General features: G+C 36.2%; 2 protein-coding genes across 2 annotated transcripts; one reads left to right on the top strand and one right to left on the bottom strand.

The window, feature by feature from the left end:
• Window positions 1–496: 496 nt before the first annotated feature.
• Window positions 497–1,558, top strand: LOC139972945 (uncharacterized). The gene has a single exon (XM_071979262.1). The coding sequence runs from the start codon at window positions 497–499 to the stop codon at window positions 1,556–1,558; it is 1,062 nt and encodes a 353-aa protein (XP_071835363.1).
• A 7,930-nt stretch (window positions 1,559–9,488) lies between these two features.
• On the bottom strand, window positions 9,489–14,432 carry LOC139972946 (uncharacterized). The gene is made up of 6 exons (XM_071979264.1): window positions 14,193–14,432; window positions 13,524–13,788; window positions 12,955–13,163; window positions 12,294–12,593; window positions 11,774–12,041; window positions 9,489–10,412 (listed from the first exon to the last, which is right to left on the bottom strand). The coding sequence occupies exons 1-6, from the start codon at window positions 14,430–14,432 to the stop codon at window positions 9,922–9,924; spliced, it is 1,773 nt and encodes a 590-aa protein (XP_071835365.1). The 3' UTR covers window positions 9,489–9,921.
• Window positions 14,433–14,893: the final 461 nt, after the last annotated feature.

The raw sequence follows: 14,893 nt of genomic DNA on the forward strand, positions 1-14,893 counted from the left end.
CATGCTTATTTGTCAATAACCAGTCAAATATAGGTGAATAAAGAACTTTTGATTTCAAGTGTCGTCTACGCCACCTTTGCATATATACTGATGAAATTGTACAGTGATGAGTGGGATTGAGATACGTTAGGAATATGGGATATTGGAAATGATTCTTTTAAATGTTGATGTATGTTATGATTCATCCAGTTGTAGTATAATGAATGAAATTATAAATCAAATACTGGACTGACCTTTAGTACTTGCAAATTTTTCTCCAATATCATTGAACTTCATCTGGCAACTGCAGAGGTGTAGATCCGATATTGATGGATTGTTCACGTGACAGTCGACGGGGAATAACAGCTATTGATAGATTCCATGCATGAGAAAGTTGAAAACTTGTTGTTAACAATGAGCAGTTTTATGAGAAGTTGTTAACAATGGGCAGTTTTACAGACAATTATATGGCTGTTCTATAGGGAATCCCACTTCTCCAATTATTGCCAATCTTGTTATGGAATGGCTTGAACAGCGTGCTCTAAACACTTATCCAGGTGTACCCCCGAAGTTGTGGCTCCGTTTCGTCGATGACACCTTTGTTATCATCAGTAAGGACGAACAAGATAACTTTTTCATGCACATCAACAGTATTAACACCAACATCAAATTCACGCAAGAAGAGTGCCATAACAACAACTTCGCTTTCCTGGATTGCCTTGTTCAGATAAATCCTAAACGCAAACTTAACACGGTGGTGTATTGCAAGCCGACCCACACAGATCACTACCTGCAATTTGGGTCGCACCACCCGCTTATCCATAAACTTGGCGTCATCCGCACCCTCCACTACCGTGCCGATACAATCATCAGTGATCAAAGTGACATTCCATCGGAGAAAGATCACATTGAAGGAGCGCTAAAGAGGTGCGGTTATCCAAACTGGGCATTTGAAAAGGCTAAAAAACAAAAGCCAGATACAAACCAGTGCTCTACCAACGCCAACCCTGATTTTGAATCAACAACCAAAACGTTGATAACCATCCCCTACTGTTTGGGTGTCTCTGAGAGAGTAAAGAACGTGTATAAGCTCTTTGGCATAAACACCGCATTCAAGCTGACCAACAAACTACGCGGCAAACTTGTCAACGTTAAGGACAAGACCCCCAGAGACAAACAATCTAATCTAGTTTATGGGATTAAGTGCGCACAACAAGACTGTCCTGAATCATATGTTGGTGAAACGAAACAGTCTATAAAAGCCAGTGTTAACCAGCATCGCCGCCCAAGTTCAAGCGATTATCAACCGGATTCAGCAGTGTACACACACGCCAAAACAACTGGGCACCAAATTGATCCCAAAGACGTTGTCATTCTAGATCGTGAAGAGAGGTGGTTTGAACGAGGAGTTAGGGAAGCCATTTGGGAACCCGTGGAGCAACCTTCCCTCAATAAAAGAGGGGGGCTGCGTTTTCAACTTTCTCATGCATGGAATCTATCAATAGCTGTTATTCCCCGTCGACTGTCACATGAACAATCCATCAATATTTGGATCTACACCTCTGCAGTTGCCAGATGAAGTTCAATGATATTGGACGAACATTTGCAAGTACTAAAGTCAGTCCAGTATTTGATTTATAATTTCATTCTTCATAGTTCTGTTAAAGTTCTCAAAAAAAGTCGACATGAAGAGCCCCCTCTATTCGATTCCCGGGGTAAATGGATCGGGGGAGAACCTTTTCATCATATACTCTATGAAATATATATTTGTGTAATATGCTAAGCGACAATTCAATCATATTTTTCCACCATTATTGAAACAATATCCGTCAACATTTATTTAATGATTTATTCAATTAGATTACATTGTCGGAACGTTGTATTCGTTGTAATAAACTTTCTCTCGTGCAATGATAAGTGGGGGATAAGGGGTGTTGAAAGTGGTTCTGGTAAAGTGGCAACAAATATTTATAAATGATTAGCGCTTATTCAAACACATTTCTAGCAATATATAAGAATATTCGCCAATAATAACTCATTGTCGGAATATTATTAAATTTCTCTCGTGTTCTTCACCATTTTCTCCCATTCCGTGTAAGTGCGTTCATTTTTACAGTACAGAGTAGCCTTACCAAGTCCTTACCATTATTGTTACTGAAAAAAAAAAAAACTTTGATCAATACAAATAAATATAATTCCAAAGACGTTTAGAATATTTCTATCTGCTTATGTTTGTGTTATGTCCCACCCTCTAACACAGCAAACACCACTTCGAATAACTGGTAGCAATTTGGTAATACAATATTCGGCGTCTCATACTGCTAGCGATTGCTGTCATCGGACATATCGATTTTCACCGATTCTAGGATATAAAAATCAATATTCATGTATATTTGTCAATTACCAATCACATATAAGTGAATCAAGATGTTTTGATTTCAAGTGTCGTATACGCCACCTTTGTTTATAAAATAAAATTGTACAGTGATGAGTGGGATTGGTATACATTAGGAATATGGGATATTGGAAATGGTTCTGTTAGAGTTCTAAACAAAAAATAATGGAAGAGACCCCTCTGTTCGATTCCGGTGGGTATATGGATCGATGGACATCCTTTACAACATATACATATACATATACATTGTTGGAACATTGTATATGTTGTTATAATTTTCCAGATAACCACCTTACTTTGTTCGTGTTCGTGAGAGTGGTAGTTTTAATCTCTAATACGAATTAATCGTGGTAAGTTTAGTAAATAGTTGTTTCGTTAAGCTGCAGACAGGTCTCATATTTTGTCACCAGTGTTTTTTTTTTCTACCCAATGCGGGTTAATCAATAAGTACTTAATAAAGCGATATCATACTTCGTACATATAATTTTCGAATTAGTGTTAAAGCGTATAGTCACATAGGCCTATTTAAATAAAATATATGATAAGATGTTGGTGTAACTAATCAAATTGATTTTGATAGGACTATTATAAATATTGTTCATATACTTAATTGTTAGACTTAATAGCACAAAACCTCTGACGTTATACATGAAAAACAAAACGCAAAAAACGGCAGCTTGGTTCGTTTGTCTATATGTGACATAAATAATAATTCCTCAATGTTGTGTATTATCGAAATACAATTAATAGTAAAACTAAGACTGAGTGCATAGTAGATCAAATTATGTTTTATTTAACCTACACTTCATTAAATTTTATGATAATATGATACTCCGATACAACAATAAAAAGAGGAAATTTGACAATTTTCGACAAAAAGACTCATTTACCTATAAACAAGTTTACAAGTTTAAACGTGATATTATTTCAAGAAAGAAAACGCACATTTTAACACGATAATTGAATAATTATTAAAAAAACACTTGGTTGAGTTATTAGATTGTTAAAACAATGCATTAACGTCAAATGTAGCTTAAGATTGATCAAATGTTAAAGGTGAATATCGTAAAAACCCCAATAGCTATTGAAACATATTCAACATTCATTGTTGTTGTGTTTTTTTACTATAAAATATCACAACGAAAGAGCTACCTTAGGTCATTTTTCAAGACACATGCAATGTTCTTGTGTTATATATACTATTCTATTTTTGTCTGTTGTATCTTACCATTACATTATGTACCTGAATGTGTTGTAATGACGTAACTAGTGTTGCATGCTGACCGAGTTATATTTAACCTAGGCTGTTAACATATAAATTTAAACCACACCGCACCAACGTTTTGTTCTCTCCACCATTTAAGTTAATTTTTGAAAAAAAAAAAAAATCAACACCTTCGACGGGTTAAGAGTAAAAATTAAAAAATGGTATGGACTACGTGTTTCCATTCATCAATTATATTTATTAGAAAAATCATGAGATCAAATAAAAAAAAAAAAATAGGTCTTAATAATCCACTTTACAGTTTGGCTACATGAGTACGTTTAATTAGAAGAGTCCCCTCTAGTAGTTGCTTCAAATATCTGTTCATCAATATTTCATATAAATTCGCCAACATTAACGCAAACATTTATTCAATAATACTTCGTTGTCGGAACGTTATTACCTTTCTCTCGTATTTTTCATCCTTCTTTTCCACTTCTTCTATGTATTTATTTCGGTTACACAGTAGCATATGCTGTTCCTAACCATTATTGTTATTGAAAACTAGGCTATTAAATGAATATTCATGTGAAATTGTCTATTTTCAATTAAATATAAGTTAAAAAAGATCTTATCATTTTCGAGTGTCGTTTACGCCACCTATGTACATATATTGATAATGTTGTATAGTGATGAGTAGGATTTACTACTTGATATCAAAATTAAAATAAAAACATCCTCTCTTAATTAATACATCTTTGCGCTTTTTATTGGATAGGCGTTTGATGGAAAAATCCCTTAGATGTTTCTCTTACCATGACCGTTACCTTTCTGGACGCAAGGTAACGGTACATTGCCTTTTTTTACCACATTGGCGGCGCATTCACATAAACTGGTAATTAATTTGATGTCCTCGTGTAGTAGGAAAACCTTTCGCCTTTTTGGGGAACATTTTGATAAAACAAACCATTTCACGGGCACGGTTCATGTACGAAGACGAAAGTCCGTGGGCGTATAATGCTTTAGATCGATGAATAGGTATATCCGTATGGTTCCATGATAGCATCTGCAAACTCTTCCTGCATACATTTGACTTGCTCTGGATGCATCTGTTTTGCCAAATTTGAGACTTGGATTTTGTCTCTAGGGCTTTTAAATAACACGATGTAATGTGTGATATTACTCGTTTTCTTTGCCAGTTAAATAAAAATTGTGATATAGCTCATGAAAATATTTGATATGATCATCTTTCTATTAACATCATATCTCTATGATAATTTCGTTTTGGAAAACCAATCATTTATGCGTTGATCGTTCCATTTGATATCATGATATGGTATAAAATAATCAACTTTTGTAAAATAGGTCAAGATTTTCCTCCAATTCCGACCGGGAGACCCTCAACAAAATGATTTTAGAGAGGACCACAGACAGCTCCATAACAGCTGGCTGGTATTCCCCATAGCAATGAACAACCCTCTATATTGGCGTATATTGGTACCTCCGGATATCTTGAGAGAAATGAATCCGTTTTCAAATATCACCTTAATTATAAAGAAAAAATGTATCGACTATGAAAAGGACAATATACGCAATTGTCTCATGAGAGCTACCGTCATTTTAGCTTACGAATAATTGAATCCTGATTACCACGCACACGTCTTATTAAAATGATTCTGGCAATATGAAATGCGAGAAATAAGACATCCAAAGGAGTAAAAAAAAAAATATTTGCTCAACTCTAACGAAAATTGCCACCCGATTACTTTCCGGTTCTTCTTTTATTTAATTGTTTTGTATTGATGACGGTTCCAGTAAAGAGGTCTAATTGTCTATGAATACCTCAAGAGTTTAACCACTACTATCACAACGTCAACTTCAGCGTATACAAACACGCTCACACTTCTGGTCAGGGCGTGCTCAAATTGCATTTCAAGACGCACATTACCATTTTACGGAGATTAAAGTGGCTTCAGCTAGCTAGGTCAGGTGTCATATCAACGGCATATAACGGGTAACCTTTGGCGTAGTCACTACGACTGATCTGATTGCCTTTGTCACTGGACATACTATTTAATCCCGAATACAGGAAAAGACGTAGCGATCATCCGTAAAATTAGGGCGTAACGGTTCCAAGTTATCTGTTCACCGTCGACGTTTAACGTTTACAAAGAATGTTAGGTCCATGAAGTTGAATGGTGCGAAGGCGTTGCATCCATAGTCTCTCTCTCTATATTTCAGCCGATTTGAAGTTGAATTACTACCGAAGCATTATACATGTATATACATCACCAAGTACTTGTGAATGATAACAATTCTGTCAATACGAACCAGCAATTATCTGACGGTATGGATGAGGATAATACTTCAGTTTATTGATCTCTTTCTTCATTTAAAATAGTTGTTCAAGGTTATTGGATATTGCTTGAACATATTAAGGGAAAAGCAACCATAGATCATTTAAAATATCCATTTCTTTTCGTTGTAGTAATTGGCATCCATAAATGAACACAAAGCTATGGTATTTCAGAAATATCCGAGTCATATTGTCACTGGTGTAGGTGCTGGAAAGAGCGGATGAGCTGCTGTCAGTGAAAAAATATAGACATTAGGGCCTTTGTTATAATCTTTCCACTCTTTAAACTTTGTTTATTTGATGTTTTCTAACAATTGCTTCTTATATTTATAAAGACCGCACTTTTACATTTTTCTATTCGTTATGTCATTTCGATATCAAGGTAATTTAGATATTTCCTTGTGTTCTTATGTTACTCATCTCGTCTGGCTTGTGGTTTTGCCCTCTTTACGAACTATCCGCAAGGTCGCAAATAGTGCGACAACTTATTTCCTGTGACGTGAAAGAAAAAAAAACTAAGGATCTAATGTTTACAAAAGGGCCGACAAAGGACCACTTTCCATAAATTAAAGTGTACCTTTTGTCACTTTGAAAAAAACGTGTTTGTTATTGTTGTCATCTTAACGAAAAACAACGCAAGTTCTTTGAATAATCAACAAGACTCCATTATCTGTTATTGAATACCAGGGATGTGGATTCGGGATACATAGGCCACTGTCATCCCGTGCCCCCCCCCCCTCCCCACTTATGCCCTCCTATTTCTGTGAAATTCTTGAAAATGACACTCTTCTTTGAATTTGTAAGTCTCAAGGGGATTCATGTCGGAATATCACTTTTATGTGTAATATTTCAAACATAGCAGTACGCGTTATACACGTGCTGGGGTTAGTGGGGATGATAACGTCAGGGGCGTATCCAGGAATTTCTAGCCCGGGGGGCGAGAATTACTATCTAAGCGGAGCGCCACCATCGGTTGGCGCGCAGCGTACAAGAAAATTTCTGGTTTTGATACCCCCCCAGATCACCGGAAATGGCACTTCTCGGGCTTGAAATAACCAACAATATGTACACTTTTTCTTGAGAACCAAGAATTTTCCCCAAAAATATATATTTTTTCATCCATAACCTTTTGAAGATTGTCACCAGTCACACATCATGGTCGACCTCATCGCATCTCCTGTGGATCATTGCATTTTGTAGGTGATTCTACGTTGCGACCCACAATACCCGTAAGACCCACAATAAAGGTTTTAAGCACATTATTCGTTCAGAATTTGAAAATTCACAATTCTCGTGAATAAATTCACTTCAAAACATACCCATAACGTGGCACAAAATTTCATCTATGGACAACCAATATAGAAAATCCTCCTTCAACCCCTAACAGACCGGTCAAAATTGCACAAGTAGAATGAGGTATGATGAAGAATGGTGGTCATGGAATTTCGAAAATTCAGACACATTTACTTTATTGGTGTACAAATATTAAAACCTCTTATAACGGCTACTATAAAACTTCGTTGAAGGAAATACCAGATATTTCCGAAACCGAACACTATACACATCTACAGTTTGGAGGCTGTTCATCCCGGAACGCGATCTCCATGCTCACTGATATGATGTGATATCTACTGTTTGCGAATAATCGAAATAAGACTGAAATAAGTAACTTTTATCTGTTTATTTTGCAATGCTCTACCAGTGGCGTAAGTTCGCGTAACGATGAGCCTGGGGAGGGTCTCCTGGCCCAAAGGGCCCCCTACCAGGAGGTCCAAGCAAGGGAGTCCGCTGAAATGTTTACAAGGGGAGGGGGCTCAGTAGGTCATATAGGTGTAACACACCACTTGAGACTATCTGAGCGGAGCGCCACCATCGGTTGGCGCAGATCGTACGACGATTTTTTTCGCCAAAAATTACGCCTAGATCGTCGGAAAAGACACTTCCCGTTCAAGTTGCATTTACACATCGGTTGTTTTGAGATATCATGTCTTAGGATTTTGACTTCCAATCATTTCAGTAGTTCATTATGGGTCCGTATGCAATGAACATAACTAGAGAACTGTTGGTTGGGGAAATCATTGAAAATGTCAAATGCTTAACTTGTTTTTTTAATTTTTGATTTTCCAGGAGGGGGCGGGCAAGTGCCCCCCCCCCCCCTTCTGTATGGAGTATAATGGAGACTACTGTACAAATATAGTAATCAAACCTAAGCATAGGCCTAATTTCGGCTGAAACTTGTCTCCATCTAAGCCTAATTTCCTGTTCTTTTTTACTTACCAGATACACCGAAGGCATCTTAAGTCTTACCTTTTATTATTATATTTATATGAAATCCCTGCCTTCTTTTTCAAATGAACGCAGTTTCAAGTCTGTTGGGTGTTGGGTTACTGTTTTAGAATTTTTTCAAAAAATCATATGTCCCGATGTTTTACTCAGTACAACATTGGCTGGAATTGGATTTTAAATTATATACTTTGCTTTCATTATAATAATAAATAACACAACTAGCTCGATACAAACATTAATACTTAATGAGCCCATGATCATGATGCCCGTATTCCGTATCACGTGAAAATATGTTTATTGTCTTGTTCAGTCTTGCATGAGTTTATCTTTCCCAGTAAAACGGGCCCTCCCTATCCAAAGAGGTGACCTTTTTCTGTGCATCAGTATAGCGGGGCCCCCTTTTGGTCGGGGCCACCGGCTCAGCATGGTCCGAGCCCATAGGAGTTACGCTACTTTGCCCCACATTCTTTTCATTTCGAAAGACGCACAGTTTCAAGTTCATTACACACTGAAGGCTTCGATTCTCTATCTGCCTTCAGTATAGGGAAGATCTTGGGATTTTCATCCCTAGATATCACTAGATATTGCAAGATATCCATACAGTACAGTGCTCTTGGGATTTCTTGGCTTTTATTCCCCTTTTTCTCTCATTCTTCTTTTTCTTTTCCCTTCCTTCCTCTCCTTCCTCCTCTTCCTTCTCTTTTTTCCCTTTTTTCTTCTCTTTTTTTTCTCTCCTCTTTTTCTTACCCGGGGGGCACGCGCCCCCAACACCCCCCTGGATACGCGCCTGCAGGTGGTATATCGCACTTAACTAGGAATTCGGAGAACGATCATTTCTTTAGTCGGGACAATCAAGCAGATGACCAAATGAACAAGCACTACATCATATTCTTCCATGGAGATGAGTGGGATAGAAAGAAAGATTTGCAGATTACTGGAAAGTGAGTGAGTCTCGTTGAATACATACCTTTGGCAAATATCTTATTAAAGGAGTCTCCCAGAACCCTGGTTATATATGATCAACTTCGTGTGCATATAAACGCTTCTTTCATTATCGAAAGCAAATGTATCATCTAATTTTGTCAATATAAGGATATTGATTCATGAATAAGAGGGCACATATTCTGGTGATTTCGGTTGGTTGTGTTCTTTCTGCATAAACTAGTGCGCTTTACTCTGGCAGTAGAACTGTTCTCTCAAACATATTACATAAACAACCCAGAAAGTAAATCGAAACGTATAAGATAACGTTCATAGTAAGACGATGTCATAACATTGTCACTTGTGTTTATTCAATATAATCGCAACTTTTGGAAAGGAATATTACTGGTCAGTATACTGATGTATTTTTTTAATATATTTTATTTGCATCACTTCTTAGTATTCTCAGTGACATCAATACTAATAACATTTAAGAAAAATCGAATTCAATACCATTTTTGAAAACTCTGGACAAATTATCGAATGCCATCGAGTTTCCTGTGATTGTTGTACCCCTCTTAAATTGTTTTACCGTCGTTTGATAGTTTGACCCATTACATAGTATTGCTTTGGCTAACTAGTGTCTCTTTCCTTCACTTCCATCCTTTAAATATGCAAACTTCCACCAGCTTCGATATGTACTTCCTTGTTTAATATATGCTATTATATCGCCAACCGTTTCCTGTCCTTGTAACCTTAAATTCAAATCCACTACTTTGATCATTGACTTGGCCGTATTTTCATTGTTGTTGCTGTTATACCGCAATCAGAACCCTGAAGATTCGTCCAGAAGATACCGCGGTTATCGTTGTACGAGTAGTCACCATTCAGATTGGAGTAGCCACATGAATAGAAAGTTGTCGCATAGGCCTGGTTTTTGTTTCGGCAGCATTTATAAGGGTAATTACCACTACAGCTATCACAATTTGTGCATTTATGTTCACGGCGATAATCGTATTCATGACAAAAGCAATAATTATGCAGACAATAATATTGAAAATAATAACAATAACAGTCAGAGTACTCGTATCCACCTGTAGCTACGCGGTTGCTGAATGAGTAGCAGTGGTTGGAAGAGCCCGTGCTTCTATCGTATGCATACCACCAGCCACCTTGGTGTTTTTCTGCACAGTCGAAGGTACTCGATCCATCGTTGTCTTGATCGTGCGTACTAAATCGATACCCTGAATTTGCTCCCATAGCATTGTTACCTGGAAGGAAATTAGCAAATACTGAATGAAGGTATTTTCTTGTAAAATACGAAGTTTTTTCCTTTTATATATACTGGACACTATTAAGTCACTTTAGGTTCGTTTGCTATAGTTGTAGGTTATAATTGCGTTGGTTATTTTGTTCGTTTAAGTTGGGCTTACGTTATATTTTTGTGGTTTCATATACGAGTGCTAAATTATCGTAAGGGAGTTTACAATATTGAACAAAGGAGTCAAGTTTGCGATTTTTTATTGGAACGATTCCAATTCTGTAAATTCGTCTGGGACCTCATTTGAGAACATCGTTAATTATAACAATATTTTTCTCAATGCCAGTATTGTATTTATATCATTGTTTTGTTTCCTTTGACAAATATTAATTATTAAAATAGTAGTGAGTGACAGATTAGCAGAAATGTAATCGGTGCCTTTTTTTGAAGATTAACTTTTAGCATTTTGTAAAATATATAGTGTTGACTGTTCAATATATGCTAGGCGCTCAAATAAAAGGGAAGTTAATAAAGTTTTTGGTTGTATCATTCATGGCATCATCTACTCTCGTGATAACGTTTTAATTTCCATACTGACAGATTTCTTCCATTTGATATCGACGAGCTAATAGTTTACAATATGATTATACATTTCTAACGATAAGAAATACGGCAAGTAATGCTCTTTAAGAATGTAACACATACAATTCGTCTCGAATGATCTCTTTAAAAAACTGTCCGAATTATTTGGATACTTTTGATGTTATTATTGCAATATCATTGGCCTCTCAATCAATGTAATGAACAAATAATGCATGGTCAAATGAAACTTAATTTTCTTTGTTTGGAAATGATAAAGTCGTTCTTAAAAAAGAATAATTGAATTTAAACTTTAATAACATATTTCAATCACAAAGTAAGCTGAAAAGATGCAGCAATCATTAGATTCCTAGACTGGTTATTATTCCTTTACGTTTTAAGCTCGACAAGGTCTGGGTGAAATTTGCGAGCAAGCAGACGCTACTAACTATATAAGAGTGGTTGATATAATATATTATGATGTTAAAACCATATATACTTTCACCAACACGTGCTAAAGTGCAAAACAACGTGTAATGAGCAATGCGCACGGGAATCTATGCTCAACGTCTAATACAGTTCTACATTAGTACAAACACTAGATTTATAACATGACTTTGAGCATATGTACGAGTACAAATCAAAGACTGTGATTACGACTACAGGTAGTTATGTTATAAGAATATTATGTAATAACTGCGTGTGATTACGTATGCGTATGATTGACATTTGTGATTGCGTATGATTGCATATGATTGACTGCGTATGATTGACATTAAGCAAAATACATACCAGCATTTCCACTGTAGCCATCCAAAGACAGTTGGTATTTATCTCTCTCGTTACTGATACTGAAAGATGAATAACGGCTGTGGTATGTTGATCCTTCCCTGTTTGTCTTTTCTATTAGAAGTTGGTAGTTTATGTCTGTTTGTTGTGTCAAACTGTATATTTTGTCGTTGCCAATCCAGTGGTCTCCTGTGGGAATTCCAAAACCGTGTTTGTACTCATTCCAGTTTCGATAAAAGTTGACGGAGCTACTTGTACGTCGTTGCAAAATCTAGAATGAGAATCAAAAAGTTTATCGATTGGATGTGAGTAATATATGAAATATCTCATTTGTACTACAGTAATTTAGAGAAATTAACTGGTGAAGGTCAATATCCGATTGGATTAAAGCGATAGGAAGATGGATCAATTTAATCAAATAATTGAATTATTTAATTAAAATGTTAGTGAGAGAGGTCATGTTATATGAAAAAATTAAAATTTAACATGGTAAAATTCTGTTTTTTCAATAGTTAAAACTTACTGTCCAACCACCACTAGACATTTCACAATATACTTCAAAACCAGAGCTTTCAGCGGGATAAATGGTATATGCTCCGTTATTTGTTCTGTTAGCTGCGTACAGATCAGAACAATCTATCGGTCCACTGCGGGTACATGTAAGACCATCGCCTTCAAACCATTCGTTACAGTAACATCTACGGACATCATTCCGCTCCTCGCAGGTTGCGTCTGCGCTACAACTGTAACTCTCACTTGTGAGTACGTTACTGTTGCAAGTTATCCGTAAGGAACAGTTAGAATTAATGTATGATTCACCTTCCTGGAAAAGATAAACGTTAAACGACATATTCCAGTGAAAATAAAATTAATGTTCATTTAGAACAACGCTTGGTAACGCTCTATTAGTAAAACTGAATTTCTAATACTAAATGGTCGTGAGCGTTTTAAATGTCTCCTTCTGGGGTTAATTGCTTTGGATGCCTTGTATTTTGCTAGGTCTCAATTAGAAGACTTTTGCAAGAACACGTAAAACCGAAATGGAAGTGAAAATTAATATCATCAATAATCATGAGAATTAATAACAGATCAAATAAAAAGTAAGGTCAATCAATTGAAGCGTATTGGTAGAGTATTTTTGATGATATAGATTAAGACTTGTGAACGGCATCAAATAAACTTACTGCTAATACGACGCTGTCCTCTTGGACGTAACAGCCACATTGCTCTTTAGGTATGCAGCTATCTCCAAGAACCATGTGGTTTTCTGTACAAAGACATCTCTCTGGATCCACTGGATCCGGTATGACACAATCAGTTGGATTCTCACAAGTTCTTTCACATGTATTATCATAATTATCCTTGTTGGATGAGCACCAGGTGATGGGTAAATCTGGGGAAGTTGAAACCACAGCAAGTTAATCTTAGCTTGAAGTGTTAACTCACTGTTATGACCATAATTTTTTAGCGAATCGTGTTACCATTGTAATGCTCTGGGCGCTCGGAACATTTGCTGATTGTTAAAATATGATCAAATGTAAGCCGGATTTTGTATTGTTAAGGCTCATTCAACGTATACTCATTTATGTCACACATTAAAAATAATATTGCATTATCAAGTATTCGACTATGGGAATCAATCAATATAGTTGTGTATGATAATCATTTCCTCCATTTAAACTTTTCTGTAAGCATTTTTAATTTCCGTTTTGACTACAAACATATGAAGAAAATAATTTAGAACAAGTCTTACCTGTTATTCCTTCGACACCCCCAAGACTTGTTATAGAATAATTCCCCCATTCATCGGCAATGCGAAAGTTGTCGTATGTCAAGGAATATGACTGGCCTGCATAATTCTCTAGCTCGATGTGCAGCTGGTACCTCTTTTGGTTTATCAAATGAGCTAACTTTTCATTACCAATCAGAAATTCACTGTCTAAGAAACCAATTCCGTGTTTGTATTCATACCAGGTTCGATTAAAACCGATGGATCCATCAACACGTCGTTGTATGACCTGAATAGTAAACAAAAAATAGGTAGACAACTAACGGATAAATTTCATTAACTTATGATCTTAACCTTATAGCCAAAATTTGCTGCTCGCCTAAATTAATACGAATTGGATAGAACACATTTGTGATGTTGCGTTATATATTATCATAATACATATCTAGATCACTAGCCTAGTTGTGCAGAGATTTTTTTTATTTTTATAATCGTTTACAATTTTAATGTAATTACTCTGGGTAGTTTTGTTTCCGATATTAGGCTTCAAATATTCATACATCGTACAAGGTATATCATCCGACACACTGTACAACTAAAATTAACTGAAAATTTGAATGTGTCCTACAAAGTTTGTCTTGGAGAGTAATCTCTGTGATTGTAAGTGTTCATTTCTTGAAATATATTACTTGCTGTCCAACCTCCAGATGTAGTGTTGTGATCACAATTTGTCTGAAATGGTTCCGGATACTGGTCAGGTTTAATCAGGTACACACCGGATTTGGCGTTGGTAGAAGAGCATTGGTTAAGTACTTCATGACAATCCCTTGGATACTCCGGAGTTTGGAATAGAAAATACTGCAAGTCTAGCACCACGATAATGTATGAAGAAGAGGAGAACAAATCGTAAAACTGTTGTAGATACAGTTCCATATGTAAAGAATTATTTAAAGAAAAATATTATATAGGGCTACATCGCAATAGTTTTGTTGGAACTACACAGTAAACCTGACGTGTTCAGTAATATGAACCATAAGAAAATGCATTCAATCTTGTTCGGCTAGTTTTCATGGAGGCTAATATGAGCAAGTATATTTCATTTGAAATGAGAATCTAACGCAAAGATCTACCGTGAATCTGTTGCGACATGGTCACAGAAGCAAACATGATTAGTAATGGATTAGTAATGGCTAATCCTCAACATGACGGTATGATTTTGCCCTATATTCACCTTACAACAATCTAACGTTCATCAGCACTGACCGGAGATTTGAAAGTGCCAAATTATTGAACGAGCCTACAGTATACAAAGTTTAAACAAAGTGCGTGTTTTGTCCCTTCTGTTACTGTGATTCTCCTTTTAGCCTCTGAAGAAGATCCTGCTAGGATCGAAA

This window comes from Apostichopus japonicus, chromosome 9, assembly GCF_037975245.1.
Source record: "Apostichopus japonicus isolate 1M-3 chromosome 9, ASM3797524v1, whole genome shotgun sequence".
In the NCBI taxonomy this organism is placed as follows: Eukaryota; Metazoa; Echinodermata; class Holothuroidea; order Aspidochirotida; family Stichopodidae; genus Apostichopus; species Apostichopus japonicus.

Bases quoted from the DNA above. Each gene is read 5' to 3' on its own strand.
- LOC139972945 (XM_071979262.1), top strand. From the start codon at position 497: ATGGAATGGCTTGAACAGCGTGCTCTAAACACTTATCCAGGTGTACCC.
- LOC139972946 (XM_071979264.1), bottom strand. From the start codon at position 14,432: ATGGAACTGTATCTACAACAGTTTTACGATTTGTTCTCCTCTTCTTCA. The intron at 13,164-13,523 runs GTAAGACTTGTT...CAACTTCCCCAG, and splicing joins GGGTGTCGAAGGAATAACAG to ATTTACCCATCACCTGGTGC. The intron at 10,413-11,773 runs GTATGTATTTTG...ATTTCCTTCCAG, and splicing joins TGGCTACAGTGGAAATGCTG to GTAACAATGCTATGGGAGCA.